Genomic DNA, 18,521 nt, shown 5'->3' with positions numbered 1-18,521 from the left:
GGGCGGCAAAAATCCTAGAGCCGGCCCTGCCCTCTCCAAGGGTTGCAGCTGTCTGGAGGTGCCTGCCTTCCATGCCTTCCTCATTCACACCTCATTCATTCAACAGGGCAATTGATTACAAAGTGGGGGGAAGATCTTATTCTACTTCTAGCAAAAAGACATTTTTCTTTCACCTTAATTATACTACCTTAGGGGCCCACCATAACATATTACCGAGGTTCAATACTGCCGTTTCAGTGGGGCAGCGGCGGGAGGGGGGTGGGGGGTGGGGGTTCGGCGGCGCTGGGGAGGGGTTGTTTCCGTGGGGCAGGCAGCGCTGGGGTGTGTGTGTTGTGTTTCGGGGGGGCTGGGTGGCGCTGGGGCGGGGGGTTGTCGGCGCTTGGAGGGTTTTGGCCCTCAGCTGTTTTCTTTGGAGTAATATGGCCCTTGCCGCTTTATGAGATGTGCAGGCCTGGTCTATACTATATGCTCCACTAGCCAGTACATTATGGAACAAAATAAAAGCAAATGAGTAAAGTCTACCTCCTCCCCCTTCTGGATTCTCCTGTTGGAGCTGATGATAATCTTGTGTCCTCTCTCAAAAGTCACCACCTCAGCCACGCAGTTCGGTGCACATGAATGGTTAATATACCTACAAAAATAAAAGATTTGGAAAATGATTTTTTTTAAGCTATGTAATTGGACACAAATCTAAACTAAACTATAGAGTGACTTTAGCTTCAGTGTGAGCGGATTTTTCCAGCTAAAATTACATTACCTAGAAAAATGTAAAATAAATAAATAAATAAATAAAGTTAAAAAAAATTAAATTTCTTTTTCTACAGCTGTACGTCTGCCATGAAACAGTTAATCAAGGCTACGGAGAGTTAATGAGAAAGATGGCAAAGCTTCAGTGACTTAGTGTGAAGACTGAATGCATCAGTTTAGAGAATAAGGCCATTGAAAAAAAGCACAAAATGGACTCTCTCCCCAACAGCCAGCCAAGGGAACATGGCTAATTTCCAAACATGAGATCACAGCTCTCTGAAGAGCCACCCACCTTGCAGGGCCTCCTGTCAATGTAGCATCAATGACATGATCATTGTCAATGCGGAACATGTACACTCCACGATTCTGAAAGAGAGCGGGAAGAAAAGGCGCTATAGATTTTACAAAAAAAATCAGTGATTGAAACAAAGCAGCAACATGGACCATCTCCAAGTATTTTTCTGGATTCACAATTAGACGTGCCCATTGGCTCACGAAGGAAGCACTGATTCATATATTTCACTTACTATGTGAAAGTAGGATACTATCATTAACTCCACTACTTATGAAGAATGGATTGGCCATAAACATGAGAGGCAACCTCCTGTGATTTTAATATCTCCCTCAAGTAATATGCTAATATGATTTGTATAGCACCTTTCACGTAAGCTCTCAAAGCGCTTTACCAATGGTCCCTCACAACATCCCTGCATTGGACAAAGAGGTTAAGCCTTACTTAAAAAGTGGTCCCTAAAAGTTGAGGCTCTGACCACTCTGTGCTTGTACAACTGTAAGATCAGCACATTACCAGACTCTCTGGGGTTTGTGAGGTTTAATATATTTGGCAGGCATTCTGAGATCCTTGAATGAAAGGCTCTGTAAAGGTCTAAGGTAATATTATCATCTCAAGGTCACACTAAGTCTGTGGCAGAGTGATGAACAGAATCAAAAACAGAGTGGCACAGCAAAAGTGTTCTGAGTCTATAACTGAGAGGTCAATGGAGTGAAACTGTCTTCTGCTAGTTTCTATGGTCTGTGTTATACTGGAAGATCACAATTGTCCCTCTGGCCTTGGAATCTATGAATTAAGGAGTCCCAATTCCCAGGCCCCTGCTACAATCACTAGACACAACACTGCCTCCCAGAATTCAAACATTCATCCACATTCACAACAGTACTTTGACTCAGCTTCCTCAGAACGGAAGTCTTAAAATGCTGGCAACACATCTCATTCTGTTGCATGAATACTTAAAGGAAAGGAAAGGAAAGGAACAGTAAGTAAATAATAATTATATACAATACCTGAGATTCATAAAGTTTCTCTTTCCTGTTTGCTACCTCATTACGGATGATAGTTCCAATATATTCAATGATCATGGTGTGCTTTTCAATGTCTCTAGCAGCATATAAGCCCAGGCCCTACAAAGAGAATACTGTGTGATTTAGAACAGGAGAATCAATGCACATTTACATTTGATTCCTTTGGTGTGCCCCCAAGCCATGCCTGGAGAAAATCTATATCTACACATGCAGAAATGAAGCATATTGAAAGATAAAAAGTGACACTGTTGAAAAAATACAAAAGGTCAGCAAATGCGAACAGCAACCTTAGCTCCAGCATACACACACATTCAATATGTTTAACAATCTACAATTGGAAATATAAACAGTGATATATTAAGTGACATATTTACCCAGAAAACAGGAAAAGCAGAGTACATGTGCAACATGGCTGAATTAATATACACTTTTAAAGCTTAACACAGAGAATTATCTGAGCAATTACGTTCTGTGATTTCTTCACTTCATCTCCTGATTTTTGTGATTTTAACTATACAGCTTTAATGATGCAAAATCAGTTTTCTGCATTTAATTTCCTAGTTTTTTTAAAATAAGAGAAAACGCTTTGCAATTATTTATCTTGCAGCCAATTAAGCTAGTAGACGTCTTACTCTAGAGCTATTTGACTTGAATTCTTTGAACAATAAAGAATACTTTCTAGAATCAAAGAATTCAAATAAATGTGTGCTATGGTGTTTTAACCATTTAAATAATATTCCACAGTCCAACCTAAAATATACAGCAAATACATACAAGGCATGGTGCACAGATTTGGCAACAAGTTCAATGGAGCTGAACACCTGGAAGGTTCGCATAAGTCAATAACTTGACTATTTAATCGTATTAACATGACCAAGTATTTTTCTCAACATCCTGGTCTCTCATTATTTCTGTTCTCCATCTTTTAATGAGCTAGCTTGGTCTAAAATTAGCTACTAGATATGCAGATGATCCTCTCACTGCTGCTGGTAAAAAGATTCTGTATATTTTAGTTTCTTCACTAAACTGCATTTTTTTTTTTTTTTGAGGAAAAAAGTGAAGGCCTCACCAGTAAAATAACACAACTCAGTTTTACAAGCTAGAGCTTCAGTCAATTAAATTCAGAAAAAGAAAAAAAAAAAGATTTAAAGTAATCAGCAATCTTTGTTACATACAATACAGGGAAACTGATCACCATACATATGCTGCAAATTCCCTTCAGACTTTACTAGACTCTACAGACTGTAGGGAATTGTATTTAGGAATAAAATCTCAAAAATACAGCTATGTTGTAACTGACCTGAATCCGAGAGCGAGCCAGATACACGTTGGATTTCCATTCAGTCTTCATTTTACGGTACTGGGAGGACTTGGAATGGACAAACTGTTTACTGTAAGGCGCATTTAGCTCTCCTGTCACTGTGCTCTGAAATGACTTGGAGGTGCTGGTGCTATTCAAGGTGTGAGGCCTGCGGGAATTGGGCATATAACAGAAAAAAATACAAGAAAAACTGAAGATTTCTCCGAATAAAACCACAAGCTGAATTTTATTAAAACTTCTTTCAGACAAACATACACTTAAAGCCAGCTAGCATAGACAACAAAGCGGTTCCTTTGATTTGGGCATGCACATACACAGCCAAAGACAACAGGGTTTGTAAGCAGCAGACAAAAGCACAAATAACCCTAAGCAGCCTATAAACCCTGGGCTGTACTATGTGAAGTTAAAACAAAATACCTTAACACAAACCTCTTGACATGGGTACTCATTTTAGGCTCAGCACGGGCACAGCCCGTGGGATTGATGGCAAGAGGAAGTTCCATTAAAGGGTTTCGGCCATATCGGAAAGTGTAGTTCTCACAAGCCTCAACCCCAGGAAGCTGTAAGAAACAAAGTAATCACATATTAACACATCAGAAAAACATCCGCACAACAGCCTGTCTTTTTAAACCTGGAACAGGCAAAGTGCTCACAATTGCTCAGACTTAAGACTTGACACTGCCTTATGATGATCCTTCTGTAGCATTTCCTTGACAAAAAGCTCCGTTTTGACTCTTATCTATATTACATCAGACTAACTAATTTGCAAATATAGAAACATGGAGAGAGACACCGAGTCTTAGCGAAACTCCCTTTTCCTCCTGGCTAGTTTTCTCTAAAGAACATGTGGTGAACGGCTGGTGTGACATGCTTCCATATCACAGCAGACATTTCCCCTGTCATGCACTATTTTTTGGGTGTGCGTTATGGGTAAAGCTGGTAGAAAGTTTTTGTTCAGAAAAATTTCTCACCACACAATGAGGAAATTTCAATTCTAATGACAAATTTTGATTTTTCCATGGGAAATTTCAAAACATAATTTTTTGTTTTATGTCAACTTAATGCTTTGGTTTGGTTTTTGGAAATCACAAAATTTTGGCTTTCAAATGTTCAGTTTTTGGATTTTCAGGTTCTTCCCCGAAAAAGTATGTAAAGTGTAAGAAGGTGGAGGAAAAAAAAAATCTTACTTTCTCACACCTTCTTACTGTTTTCCTTCTGCTGTGTGTGTGTGATTGATCCGGTAACTCTCTGAGTTGCTTTACATCAGACTGACTAATTTGCAAATATAGAAATATGGCGAGAGACACTGAGTCTTAGCAAAACTCCCTTTTCCTCCTAATTTTCCTCTAAAGAGCATGTGGTGAGCACATGGTGTGGCATGTAGCACATTCATTTGCTACAACCTTTCATGTTCTCAACGGAACAAAACAGAACTCCAAATGAAAAAAGAGTCACTACAGAATCAAATGGAACCTCTTCCTATTAGAGTTAATCACCTGGGGGAAGTGCAGGCTGGATTTCCCCAACTGCCCACCCTCCCCCAGCGGTTAGGTTGGGAGAGGGTAACTTTGGTTTCCCCTGGGGGCTACAGGCCTGCTGGCTGAGGTTGCACCAAATCATTCGGTCTCTGGCCACTCTTGCTAATCCTTTCCTGGAGTAGTTCCACCCACTCTCCAGATAGCACTGGCACCAGACAGGCTCCCAGGTGCAGGAGAAGTTGACACTGCCATGTGGAATTTCCCTCCCAGCGGACTATCCACTCCCAGGGCCCCTGTGGCCTGTTTCACAATGGCAGAAACGTCACAAATACTTATATGATAAATGTATCGTTTTCATCCGAGATGTTCTAAATTGTTGTAAACCTTTAATTAGAATAAGAGTCCCGAACTGTTGCAGCAATGACTCACTGATTCAGCAATTCTTGCCACTGCAGAGACTGTCAAACCAAAGAGGTCTTCACCCTTCAAATATCCAGGAAAGAGCTGTAGCATTTCAGATTCTTTTCTAACAGAAGCAACAGGCTCCAAGATTTTATCCCACACACCTACATGACCACATGGAAAAAGATTATAATGAGCAAGTAAAGAAAGCCCACAGACACTATAGTTATACCTAACAAATAAGGAAAACGGCGTAGGACACCTGTAATGAAAAAGGCCACAGAGTATCAGATAGTTGATTTTATATCTAAAGGGAACAACTTAATGAAATAAAATATCCCACTTCACCACAATGTAGAAGTTTGAAATGGAGACTCATCTGAGTAGTTAGGATCTGTTGAGTACTCTCAGACAGTGTTGCGTCTCCGTTATACTTCTCTTAATTTTGAGGAATGTAACAAACACTGAGCACTGGATAAAAACTTTTAGATCACTAATTCCACATTACAAATTCCTACTCACGTAATCAGGCAACTAAATTTCTCCTGCTAAACATTTTAAAAATGACCACAAAGTAAATAAAGTTTCCTTAACTAAATGGAATTTTCCACTTCCTTAAGTTGACGATTTTTCTCTCTTACTGTTGCAGATGTCTCATGGTGGTACAATACGTTGGTAAGAAGGGAATAAAAGATCTGAGTTTGAGATTCCAGCTCAGTTCCTTTCTCACCACCCAAGAATTGCTGGGGATGCTGTAGAGACAGCATGCTTAGCTGAAGAGAGCAACTTTGGTCAGTTTGCTAGGACCCTGTGGCAAGTTTTCAGGAAAGGTGTTAATAGACTAGAGAGTGCATCTTCAACCCATAAGATTGGATGCACATTCGGCTAATGGTGAAGGTAGGACATAGTGGTGGTGGCAATATAGCAAGGATTCCTTTAGCTCCAAGGATCCCATAACCTCCAAGATTCCTGATGTCACCAATCACACGGCTGACAAACATGCCGCCATTCTTCTATCCAGCCAATTCTCATTAGTATCATCTGAGCCCAGTGGGGTCCTTTGAGGTCAGAGCCTTAAAATTTCATCTGTTTTCTCTGACATTCATCACCACCCTTGGGATTCTGCATAGCAGTTGAAGAGCAGTGAATCAGGCTCCCTTCATAGCTTGCCAATGCCACTGCACAGTTAGTTAAATGGGTCTCTGTTGAACAACACAAGATATTTTTACTTTCATCAGGGTCTGAGTGCACTGCTTACTTCTAGTGCCTCCATGCCCAGAAAGTGACTAATACCAGGAGATGGATCCATGTCTAGTACAATACTGCCGAGCTGGCTATACATACTTTCAAGTATGGGTCTACTCCTAAAAGAGATTATGTAAAAAACGACATCTTTGTGATTTGACAGGTGTGTGTGGGTATTCAGACTCAATTCTACTTCAGTGACAAAAATATTCATGTTAGCCCTGCAAAGCGAACACAGCTAAGACTGAATGAGCTGGATTCTATTACGATTTGCAAATCATGTACACTGTGCAAGCCACTGCAGGCATAAATTGATAATAATGGGGTTGCACAGGTGTAAATAGCAGGTGTTATGTGTGAGACAGAAATAAATCAGCTTGGCTCTCAGAGCCTAGGCTGTGTCTGCACAGCTGGCAGCTGGAAAAAAAAGATCTTTTTACTTGTAGCTTGAACACATCTGATCTGGAGATCATTGAGCCAGAATGAAAATAGAGCCCCAAAAGGTCATATTTAGAAAGTCACTTTTCAGAGCAGAAACACCACAAAATATTTTTTCTTATTTTGTCCAATGTTCATGTTAGATCGTTTTGGCTTCTTTATGAGCTTGTTGCAAGTATCCTTTCTTCCTCATTTTATTTGTAGTGCACATTATTGTTTTATCTGTCTAGGACGGTTATTCTATGCCCCCCATCACCATTGCATCTCAGAAGTTTCATCTTTGAAATCACAGTACTGAGTAAATATAGTACAGCTCACGGTGCTAGAAGTACAGCCTTGGCATATTGCTATAGAGATTACATTATGCAGTAGAATTAGCAAATGATTAGGCACCAGATAAATAATTTTTCCATTCTATAATGGAAGTCTACGTTGTGAGACCCAAGTCTTACATTACTGGGCATGAAATAGAAACAAAAGAAGAAAGCTACGCAGGAAAACAAGTGCCGGCAACGTTTATCAGAAACATTTACTGTACATACAATGTATAAGGAAACTGTATAGTCATGAAAGTCTTCTGTCGAGTTTACATAATTCTTGTTTACCTTTTGGTGTGGAATCAGTAAGAACCAGATCATCATGACCTTGCTCAACAATCCTGATCACGAACACTGGAAAACCATCCTTCTCCTCAATAGAACACAGATAGCGACAGCGCCTGTTTGCATATCGCATGCTCCAATACAACCGGCTGGCCTCGTATCCAACAGGGAAGAGAGCTTTCGAAGAGTGGAATGCCTGCATCTGTTGCGGCAGCAGCTGACCAATAGTGTGGAAGATCAGGCTTCCTACACGGAAAGTGTGCTCACGTTCTCCCCGCTGTACTATACTAGCAATTTGCCGCACCTCATCACGCTGAACATAGACCCTCCTGAAAACTGCAAAGTAATTAAGTTCTTGCTCATGAGCTCCCTTTGGTTTGTGCATGGGGCAAAGCATGGTTTTGTCTTTAAAAAACATGCATTGTGCTTTAATGGCACAGGTAAAGTGATAAATATTGGTGCATCTTAACCTGTGACAACTGCTGGTGGCGCCCATTTTGTGACAGAACATGCATTTCATTTGCAAGCCTCTTCGCAGTGCTAGTTCCACGTTAATTAAGGCACCAGCCTGTGTCTCATAAACCTCTGTAGACCAAAGTGCACAGTTCAAATGGACCCAAAGGTCTAAGTCAAGGTTAAGAAGCCTTGCTGGTCCATCTGTTAGTCCATCGCCCTCTTCATGACAGAAGCAACATTTTCTGTAGTCTTTAGGCACAGGGTCAGGTTTAAGGGTTGTGCCCAGTTTCTTGAGAAACTCATCTATCTCCTCTTCACCAGGGGGTTTGAATGATCCTTTAGGAATCACAACCTGAATGTTCCATTTTTTCCATTTCATTCCTCTCCATTTCTTACTTAGAGGTCGACAATCATCAAGGCCACTGTGTATTGTTTTTAACCTAGGTTTTAGCTTCACTGTTACTTTAAGCTCATCTGGCTTTGCCTCTACCGTGGCTGCTTCAAATGCAGGAGGGAACGTGATAGGGGGTGATGAAGGCGGAGAAACTTTTTCCTGCAGCTGAGGGAGACAATGTACATCTAAAGTGGAGATGTTGTTGCTGTACTGATGGAATGCTTTAGGTGGCATTTCTTTCATCGGTGACTGTGGGAAAGATGGAATTGAGTCCTGAGAAATAAATAGAAAAAAGCCTCTTAAAAATATATTACAAATTGAACAACAAGTATCCCCTAATAATGTTATCAGGTCAGAGTGAAGAGAAGGGGTGAGTTTAGAGCGTATAAGGTAATTTGTCAGGTTGTTGTGTCATAGGACAAAAAAGTTATCTTGATTCATTGGTACCATGGCTTGTGTTGGGTCACAGAGCAGTATTTTAATAATTTTGAAGCTTTACTTTTGCTCCAATAAGTCCAGAGTATGGGTCCTCTTCTCTTTCTCGACACTTTTAAAAATGAAATAGCAAATGGTTTAGATTGCAGCACCCAATAGATTTACATCATCTTTATTTTTAGGAAGCTCCAGACTAAGTTGTATAAAAATCTCTAAACAGGGATCAGGAGATAAATTATTAACAGATAAGGAACTAGTTAAATGGCAGAGAGAGATAAATGCTGGGAATTAAAGGAGTGTATTTTTCATGGAAGTTGGTGAGGAGTGGAATCCTGCAGGGACAAATACGCTATTAAAAAAGAAAAAGGTCAAATTATAACACAAGATCTACATCTGCAGATGGATTTCAAAATAGGGGCAGGATTAAGACTCAGAGAGACTGATATGTTTTTTAGGGTCCTCTTGAAAAACAAAATGAAAAGATGCAGAGGCAGAATATGAAATTTAATTGTTTAAGAATAAAGTGATGCACTTGGGTAGAAATGATGCCCAAGATAAGTACAATTCAATTAGTATTGAAAAATTCATATTTATTTCTTGCAATGCCTATTATCATTACTTTAAATTAAGATTTTTAAGCCCTAACAGTGTGCTTGGCGATGTACTGGATATATATCTGTAGCAAGGGACCTCATCCACAAGCATCTTGTTTTCTTCCCTCCAAACCAAATAGAATGGGACAAGACAAGGTTGTCCGTCTCCTGAGAGGTGCTGCACTGCTACTATGAGCTGCTGCATATCCTTACTAGGGTCCACGAACAGAAAACGGAATCTTTTGGCTGTTTACAACGGGAGATTGAATGGATGAAATTCAGTTCCAACTACATGTTCTTGTCATCCTGGAGTACACATGTGAAAAACTCCTGGCATGACCACATTTTCAACTGAGTATGTTTCTTAAAACATTATATTATACTTCCTACCTTTTGTATCAAGAAAGTAAAGTCTTCCTGCAATCTCCCTGTTCAGTTATTAATGATTTCTTACTGCGCATAAAGCAAATGAAAATGCAGAAAATAAAGGAATACGTGTAGGGCTTGATGCAATGTTCATCAACTCAACAGAAAGCCTCCCACTGATTTCAATGAGAGTCAGAGATTCAGCCCTAAAGCTCTGTCAGGAAAAGACGGCTAGTGCTCTGCCATGCATTTCTCCTAGATTTAATTTTCTGTAAATATGGATTTTGATTTTAATTCCTGATCCTTTGCTGCTTCAGAATTCCAATATCCTACTTTAGCATGGACTCATACTTAAATGCCATTAAAACATAACAGTTTATGGTATTATAAATGCTAAGTATGCCAAGAACCCTTGGCCTAAGGTCTTTACTTAAGCAATTTTTCTATTTTATTAGAGAAGTAGCAGCAATAATTGCTGCTAATTAGGATGTGACACAAAGCTTGGTACTTACCTTGCTCTCTGAGTTTTTTGCTTGCACAGCTGCTGAATAAAGAACAAAGCAGTTGTTGCTACAAAATACAACATCCTTTTCCACTCTATCGGAGATCTCTCGGGAATCCTGGGAATCAAAGCCAAAGATTGTTATGAGCCCATTCCAGGGAATAGAATTTATAAAATTCTCATTTTTGTTACACCAATCTTCATCTCTTTGGGACAAGATGTATTGGAACATAAGCTTTCGTGGGTGAATACCCACTTCGTTAGACGCATGCGGGTATTCACCCACGAAAGTTTATGCTCCAATACATCTGTTAGTCTTAAAGGTGCCACGGGACTCTCTGTTGCTTTTTACAGATCCAGACTAACACAGCTACCCCTCTGATACTTGACTCCCTTTTGAAGAGTACTTAGCACGGGGGGCGGGGGCGAATTCTGGTCAGGCCTCTGGGCACTACTGTAATACATATATTAAACTATGGAAATTTAAAGTTAAAACCATCAGTGGCCTTACTCTTCAGCATCTTATGCCACCAACAGAAGTGCATTAGAATCAATGCAAAGAATCCTCTATTGTATTCTCATGTGAATTTTACTTAGAGAGTATGTCTACAGGCCATTTTTTTTTTTTTTTAAATCTTTGAACCACAAAAGCTCTTCCTGTTTCAGGCTGGTCAAAGATAGATCACACAACTTTATCATCAAGTGGTGATCTGTAAAATGTTGCTGTGGATTCAGGCCCAGATTTTTAATGTATTTAGACGCCTAACTCCCACTGAAGTCAATGGGAGTTAGGCACCTACATTCTGTAAAAAATCTGATCCTGGGTGCTCATGCACTTTATGTATAGGTTTGACTATACAGCTCTCTTACATAGCAATCATATGATTTCATTATTTAGATAAATGGTGATGGTATTTTTGTTGCAGGCCAGATGCATGCTTTTCCAGAATTCATACTGGTCTAAATATTTTAATATTTGCATACAGGAATGGAGATCCAGCAGGGACATTTGGTTTCCCCCCCCCCCCCCCCAAGAAAGAAACAGCAGAAAATATACAAAAACAAGATTTAAATGTGATTAACTCCCTTCTGCTTGAAAAGATGTCACTCTCCCAATAGTGCCAGATAACAGCCCAAAGTTAGTACCTTGGAAAGAGAGCTCTGATGAATTTTTTAAGTCCCCTAAAAGTGATATATCATGGTAGCAACATTTAAATAGCTGTCCCTGATTATACACTGAAACCTATTTAAGAAAACTGACTGAAATATTTATATAAGCAGTATTTCTGAAATTGTTTGCTGGTTTCATTTGCTGACTGAAAAATAATGATAAAAAATAAATAAATATCACTTTCCACAACAGTACCTGTTTAAGGAAAGACAGATCTTTGAACGATTTCCGCACTCCACTACCAAGCACTACCACTTTACAATGAGAACACCACTGAGGTCTCAGTGCCGAGCCTTCTGCAATATTTTGATTGTGATCTTTATAACCGGCTAGACCTAAAAAAACCCCAACAAATCTGTTAGACAATAGTCAAGACACTCCTGAATGAAGTGCGTGTTGAAGTGACAGTATTCTTCGGCAGGTTCATAGTGGGACTCCATCCTCCTAGACAGGGCATTAGGAAAGCTTTAAGATAAATACAGATGGGGAGTTTTTTCTTAAATTAGACAAAAATCTTTTGTAGTTCTGGTTTGAATAATAAGGCAAAAAGAGATTATATAATATGAGTTGAATAAATAAATCAGACTAAAATAGGAGTATTAATATATTTAAATGTCTATATACAAATTTTTCAAAGGATGAATAATCTCCCAAAGTGGTGAAAGACAAATCATTAGAGTAATTTAAAATTAGACAGGACAGAAAACGTGAGAATACCCTGCACTGTTGGAAACAATCCCACATTGGCAGCGAGATGGACAAGATAATATCATAGGTGTTTTCTATCTCTGATTTCCATTAGTCTCGGAGAACATCAGGAACATAGTGCACAGGTACATGTGTGCTGATTGTATAAGAGACAGTATTATTAAAAACAAGAATCAACTAGTTAATTCTAGAGTTTGAGTTTATAGGGCTGAAAATTCTCCAATACCAGCATGATTAAAAATGAAAAACTAATAATGACAAGAACTAGATACAAACAAACTCACCATTGCTGTTTGGAGGAAATGTCACATTAGGTTGCTTCAGGCCATAAGACCCTATTAGTCTGGTAGGGCCCATGGATCCTGCCTGAGGACCATGAAGTAATAAGTGCTGTCTGTATTCCATAGCCGGATTCATTCTGTGACTGTTTAACACTCCCATGGAGGATGGAACATCTGGGGCATTACTAACTTCGTAACTGTTGGGAATTCTGACGTGCAGAAGATTGGAAAACGCAGCCACAACGCTACTAATATTCTAAAACAATAAAAATAAATCTCTGTTTTTATCAATTACAGGAAGTAAATGGCCAGGATATTAATTACCAGATTACAAGAGTGCCGTACTATAGTAGCTCACATGCAAATTAAACTGAATAGTCATTATTTATATAATATGCTACATAAACACCATGCTAGAGGTCACATATAAATCACTGAAGTTTATTTCCCTTACCTCTGCAGCTGTGGGATGTAAAGTAATTGCTACAGATATAAGGCCAGATTTCAGACCATTTTGGGATGGCCCAAGCTGAGAGCCAAAGAAGCCAGAACCAGGTAAAGTTCCTGAACTATGTTCTGATTTTACATAATTCCTTTTTGCTTCTGAACCTTAAAAATGAAATAAAATATGTATTAAGTTAAGCTGCATGATTTTGAATGGATAGAAACTAGCAATAAGTACATAACCCATATTCCTCTTACCTTTGCCAGTACTGCTGGGTAGGATTGGAATGATGGGGGATGGTACAGGCTCTGGGCTCTCTTCCTTTACCAGAGACAAATCTGGATACCTACTTACTTCCATTCCCACAACACTTTCAGGAGAGGAAGAGGGAACAAAGCTGTCAGGAGTGTCCCGGTCATCACAGTGATCTTGAACCCTGGGAGGAAAAACAAACTACAGCTTTTGAAAATGCCTTGTACAAAAACTAAGTGAAGGAAGTGGGTGGATTTTTGGTTGCTGGCAACAATTTTTGTGCCATCTCACCTTACTTCAAGATAAAATTAGCAGACTTGTTTTTAATTAGCCTCTTCCCTCCCAAACTAAAGGCAATGATGATCTACAGTCTGAGATCTTTTAACTCAGCAGATTTGCTGTAGATGATAAAGCCACTATTCTGCTCTTGAACATCTAGTAGATGTTAACTATCCCATTTTCCACAGGTCCATGAGAAAGGATTTCACAAGGTTCAGTGGCCACACACTTGGGTGCAAACTGCTTGAGCTTACCATAAATTTAAACTTCTAGAATGTGTTCAAAATACATGTCATATTGAATGGCTCACAGCCTTCCCCTACTGGATTTATAAAATCTATCCATCCATCCATCCAGGCCTGCATGACCATAGTGCCATGAATCTTTAATCTGCACTCATCCTAAAGCACTCCTGTAAGGCAGGTGAGTATTATTATCCCCATTACAAAGATGGGGATGTGATGGAAAGACAGATTACGTGATTTCTCCAAGGTCACGCAGAAAGTCTGTGGTGGAGCAGGGAACTGAATCCAGGTCTCCCAAGTCCCAGGCTAGTGAACTAATCACTGGACCATCCTCTCATATACATCCAATGGCTGTAGTTCCTCAAACTTGCTGTGGTTCCAATAAGCTCGAGAAAGAGAGGGAGGGAAGTCTTTGCAGAGAGTTCTGCTGTGCACCATGGAGCACCTCTCCACAATGATTCAATCTGTGCCTACAAGGCAGGGGAGTTTTTGGCGGTAGCGTGTGGACATGAACAGTGGGATTTATGACTTTGTGGATCCACTGCCCAAAACAACCCTGTGCCGCTGTGCGAACCAGATTAGTTTCTATAACTTGTTTCCATTTCGCTAGAGCAAAATAATGAATATTTGACAGTTGAATAGGACATACAGTCTAGCAACAGCAGAAGTCTTCATTTTAGTGGCACAGAAATCTCAGCTAGGGAATACTGATTGATACTTAGTACAAATAATGCCATTTTCTTCTCATGCTGGTGTGGCTGGGGGAGGGTGCACTCCCTTCTCTAAAACCCCAATGGATCTCCAGTTTATTTGGGCTTCCACAGGGTGGAAGGATCTGGGCCAAAACAAGTAAACTTAGTATTTAGGGGGAAAAAACCTACCTTAATTCTTCCTGATTGTTATGGGGTGGTGTTGGAAGTGAAGCAGGAACATCCACAGTTTTAGGGCCCTGAGCCATAGCTCTTGCTAACAAATCATCCTGTGGTCTGAAAGGTAACTGGAACTGTTTTGGCCCAAGCGCTTTCGTAACTGAAATAGAAAAACACCGCACAACCAAGCATGCATATGTCTCTCTCTACCTACTGATACACACTGTAAGAGGGTGCTGGCTGCACTCTAATATAATTAAGGTTGTACACCAGTTTTTAACTCTATTTTCAGTCACTCATAACTCCAAAATTTTTCATGTTTCAATTATTAATTGATGGATTCTGTGTGTAGGTAAAACTTTTGAAAATTGGAGCATAATTGGTTCTGCAATTTTTGACTTAGAGGAAATAAAAATATATTTTTCCCCATTATAAAAAACCTTTAAGCTTTCCCTCCCCCTTCTTCTTTTGCAGCACCCAGTGGCTAAAATTTGAAAGATGGATTTTGTCATGAAAAGTCCTCAGGAGGGCAATGCAAAGTCTTATTAATAGAAAACGGATTCTGATTTGACCAACGTTTACTAAGCATGTTCAAAAGTTTGCTGAGTGTACAACTATGGAAGGCTGCTTTGTGAAAGCCCATGCAGCTAAGTAAGCTTTAAAATTGTCTTGTCATCTACATTATGCATGCAACTTTCACTTTGTTTTTTCCTGCCTTTTGAGTGTTTAACTGGGCACTGATAGTGCTCGCAGCATAGTTTTTGTACGTAATATGCATAATTGCACATACATTGCTGTAAAATAAAGTTGGATAGAATCAATTACAACCTTCCAGACAGAGGAGTCTCATGTTCATTTGTATACAATAAAGCCAAACTACATCAAATAAGGTGCAGTATACATTTCATACTTCAGTACCAACATGATACATCTTTTAAGCTTACCATCATGTCCGCCCAGCATTCCAGCCTTTCCAGCAAGTTCCTCAGTAGTTGCAAATCCATTCACCATCTTTTGACAAGCCACTGGTGGTGGTGTTGGAGGGAGAGAGGCTGGGGGTGTTGGAGGATTACTCAGATTATTCTGCTGCATGAGACCAAAGGATTTTAAAATTAGTTTTCGACAGGTAAAGGCAACACAGATGCACAATTCCAGTAAGAGTAAATACTTGTAGGTTTTAAACACACAGAGGCAGCACCGAATACATAAAAATTAATATTTAGTTCCCAAATACAGAGGAAAATAGATGAAAACACCTGCTACAAAACTGCCTAGTATACAAAGACACAACACACTTTGTAGTGTCTGGCACGAATTTAATGATATTATTGTAGGGGAGTGGTAGATTCCTAAACCACTTAGACATAACTCTTAACAAACACTCTGAGAGTTTTGTCTAAGGAAAAACTGAGTGAAGACTCCAGGATTTGGCCTTTTTGGAACAGCGTCTATAGACATTAAACTTCATTATTGGTGTCCAAGTTGAGCAGCTACCCTTGCTTGACCAGATTCTTAGCTCAGTAACTCTGGTGTAAAACTGGAATATCTCAGATGGTCTTCATAGAGTCATTCCAGTTTTATGCTAGAGTAACTGTGTGCCAAATCTGGTCCTCTGTCTGATGATATTCTTCCTATTCTCTCTATATTGCCTTTCAGCCCTCCAAAAGCCTGAGTTTTAAATTCTGTGGGCTATTAGACCTGCAACAAACAGATTATTTTGTTCACAGTTTTTAAGTCCTTAATCAGGGAGTAGTGGACAAATGATGAAGGTCTATTTCCCAACTAATTCTCATTAAGAAATGCTTTGCTGCGCTCAATTACTTTGTAAAGCACTGGAAATTCAGCCTTTTCTGCTCCAGAAAGCTTTAATTACAATTTTCACCAATTAGCATCAGTTTGCAAATGCAGCGCTTGTATTTTTTAAATTTGTTTACAACACGGTTTCTATTATTTGATTCCATGTTTTGTAGAGCAAAACGACGAATACTTCACAGTTGAATGCGATATACAGTCTAGCAATAGCAAATGTCTCTTTTTTAGCTGTGCAGGAGAGACTCCAAAGAGATCGTTAATGCAAATAATCCCCTTTACCTTGTTGTGTTTTTTTTTTTTTTTTTTTAAACAGAGAATAGACGTGGGAAATCTAGATGGAAAAACGTACCTTATAGATCAGTTGGGAATAGTAATCAGAAACCCCATCAAGTGTAGCACTACCAAAACTTCCCAAAAGTCGATTTCCACCATTTAGCTGGCCACTGCCATAGGGGAGAAAATGTGCAAAGCTCACTCCAATTATTGGTTCCATTAGAGGTAGCAGAGAGAGTTGCTATAGAAAAAAATGGATAGAGATGAATACACCAAATAAAAGCTAACTGGACAGAAAAGTTTCCAGAGTAATATCAGTAGAGTGGTTACCACTAAAAAGTCAAATAGTCTCTGAAACACACCAGTATTTCCTTATACTTATTAGAATCGGAAATAAGGTTGCAATTTGGCAAAGGATTAATGCACATCCTTAATTTTAAACACATCCTTAAGTCCCATTGACTTCAATCAGAATTAAGTACAAATAATAGGTTAGCTTTAACTTTAAGCATGTACTAAAGTGCTTTGGTAAACTGGAGCAAAATCTCAGGTAACACTGTATGTTAAATATTGACTTTTAAATGCCAACCACTATATACAAGCAGAGGAAAATTGCTTGCATGTTTTGTTAAGCATAGCCTTCCCTGTGCCTCAGTTCCCCATCCTAACCATCTTTGTAAAGCGCTTTGAGATCTATGGATGAAAACTGCTACAGAAGAGTTAGATATTATTGATTTTTATTATTACTACTACTACTACTACTACAATAAGAAAGTTCATATATTTAAAGTCAAGGTGGGGGGAGGGTTTTAATATTGGGGTAATGTGACAATCACATCATAAAAGGCTCAAAATCTTAGCTGTTCAGAAAATTTCCAAGGGACTGTTGTTCCAGTGGGAAAACACGGATTCATCAAAATCAAAACAATTCTCAGGGCTTGTGGGCTCCTGGTCTAGCAGAATTTCATTTTGAAATTATTGAAAAGAAACCTTTTGATTTTTTTAAACAATTTTTTCCCCCAGATTTTATGGATTATTTTGAAATTTGTGGGTTTTGTTCTAAGTTTGAATGAATTTTTTTTTTGAAAATCCTCTATGAAATGGAATTACTATTCTCCACCCAGCTTGACTCCAAACTCAGCATACTTGTAAATTTATTTTTCCCCCCACTCTGAATCCATTCTCTTAAAGATACTCCTGATGGACTGTACATTCTCTAAACACTCACCTGTTTTAGTTGGATAAATGTATCTGTGTTAGGATAAAGAGCCTGTTTTTCCTCCTCTTCTTTTTTTCTTTTCTTAGACCGAGGGGCTGCCTTCTCTCCAGTCCTCTGAGTTCGTTTATTTCGTTGTTTCTTTATTTCATGTCCTATATCTGTTCTCTGAAGCTGGCTGTTACCACATCCAAATGAACTTTGCATTTGATTCCCCACAGTTGGCTGATGGAAAAAGGAAGTTAAGCAACATGGGATGCATTTGTTCAGATCCATGTTAATTTCACATTATTTTTATAACAAGTTTTGTTGTATATTTCTAATAAATGATGATTAAAGAAAATATCTGACACTTTAAAGTTTAATCCCCAAATTTCCTGTGCACTATACTAAGTGATACAGTACATCTGACAGAAGACAACATCCTGTAGTTTATACTTTGTTCACTTTGCCACCCCACTGACAATTGTAACTGCTGTTTTTGAGTCCACAATACAATACATGAACTATCATTAACTCCACTGATGCCTGCAAATGTCCTTAAAAATTATAGACCAGAAGCGTCTTCTGAATGTTTGCTAAAACTTATACCCTTAATTAGGGGTATTCACTAGGGCAGTGGTAGGCAACCTATGGCACGTGTGCCAAAGGCGGCACGCGAGCTGATTTTC

General features: G+C 39.2%; 1 protein-coding gene across 8 annotated transcripts in view; it reads right to left on the bottom strand.

Annotated features, from left to right (window-relative positions):
* Window positions 1-18,521, bottom strand: part of KMT2C (lysine methyltransferase 2C) — a 315,048-nt gene that overhangs the window by 3,613 nt on the left and 292,914 nt on the right. For 6 of the 8 annotated variants that reach the window (XM_054021175.1, XM_054021174.1, XM_054021179.1 and 3 more), the window contains 16 exons: window positions 17,863-18,075; window positions 16,711-16,875; window positions 15,494-15,635; window positions 14,562-14,709; window positions 13,162-13,340; window positions 12,914-13,068; window positions 12,463-12,715; window positions 11,666-11,805; window positions 10,310-10,417; window positions 7,557-8,676; window positions 5,296-5,432; window positions 3,806-3,948; window positions 3,368-3,536; window positions 2,050-2,166; window positions 1,040-1,113; window positions 523-631 (listed from right to left, as the gene is read on the bottom strand). In XM_054021175.1, the coding sequence (XP_053877150.1) occupies window positions 523-631; window positions 1,040-1,113; window positions 2,050-2,166; window positions 3,368-3,536; window positions 3,806-3,948; window positions 5,296-5,432; window positions 7,557-8,676; window positions 10,310-10,417; window positions 11,666-11,805; window positions 12,463-12,715; window positions 12,914-13,068; window positions 13,162-13,340; window positions 14,562-14,709; window positions 15,494-15,635; window positions 16,711-16,875; window positions 17,863-18,075 (3,372 nt within the window). The remainder of the gene's footprint in view (window positions 1-522; window positions 632-1,039; window positions 1,114-2,049; window positions 2,167-3,367; window positions 3,537-3,805; window positions 3,949-5,295; window positions 5,433-7,556; window positions 8,677-10,309; window positions 10,418-11,665; window positions 11,806-12,462; window positions 12,716-12,913; window positions 13,069-13,161; window positions 13,341-14,561; window positions 14,710-15,493; window positions 15,636-16,710; window positions 16,876-17,862; window positions 18,076-18,521) is intronic. The other 2 variants (XM_054021178.1, XM_054021181.1) reach the window with 1 other exon arrangement.

This window comes from Malaclemys terrapin, chromosome 2 (assembly GCF_027887155.1).
Source record: "Malaclemys terrapin pileata isolate rMalTer1 chromosome 2, rMalTer1.hap1, whole genome shotgun sequence".
Lineage (NCBI taxonomy): Eukaryota > Metazoa > Chordata > Testudines > Emydidae > Malaclemys > Malaclemys terrapin.
The sequence above is the reverse complement of the archived record's forward strand: the minus strand, read 5'-3'. Positions and strand labels throughout refer to the sequence as shown.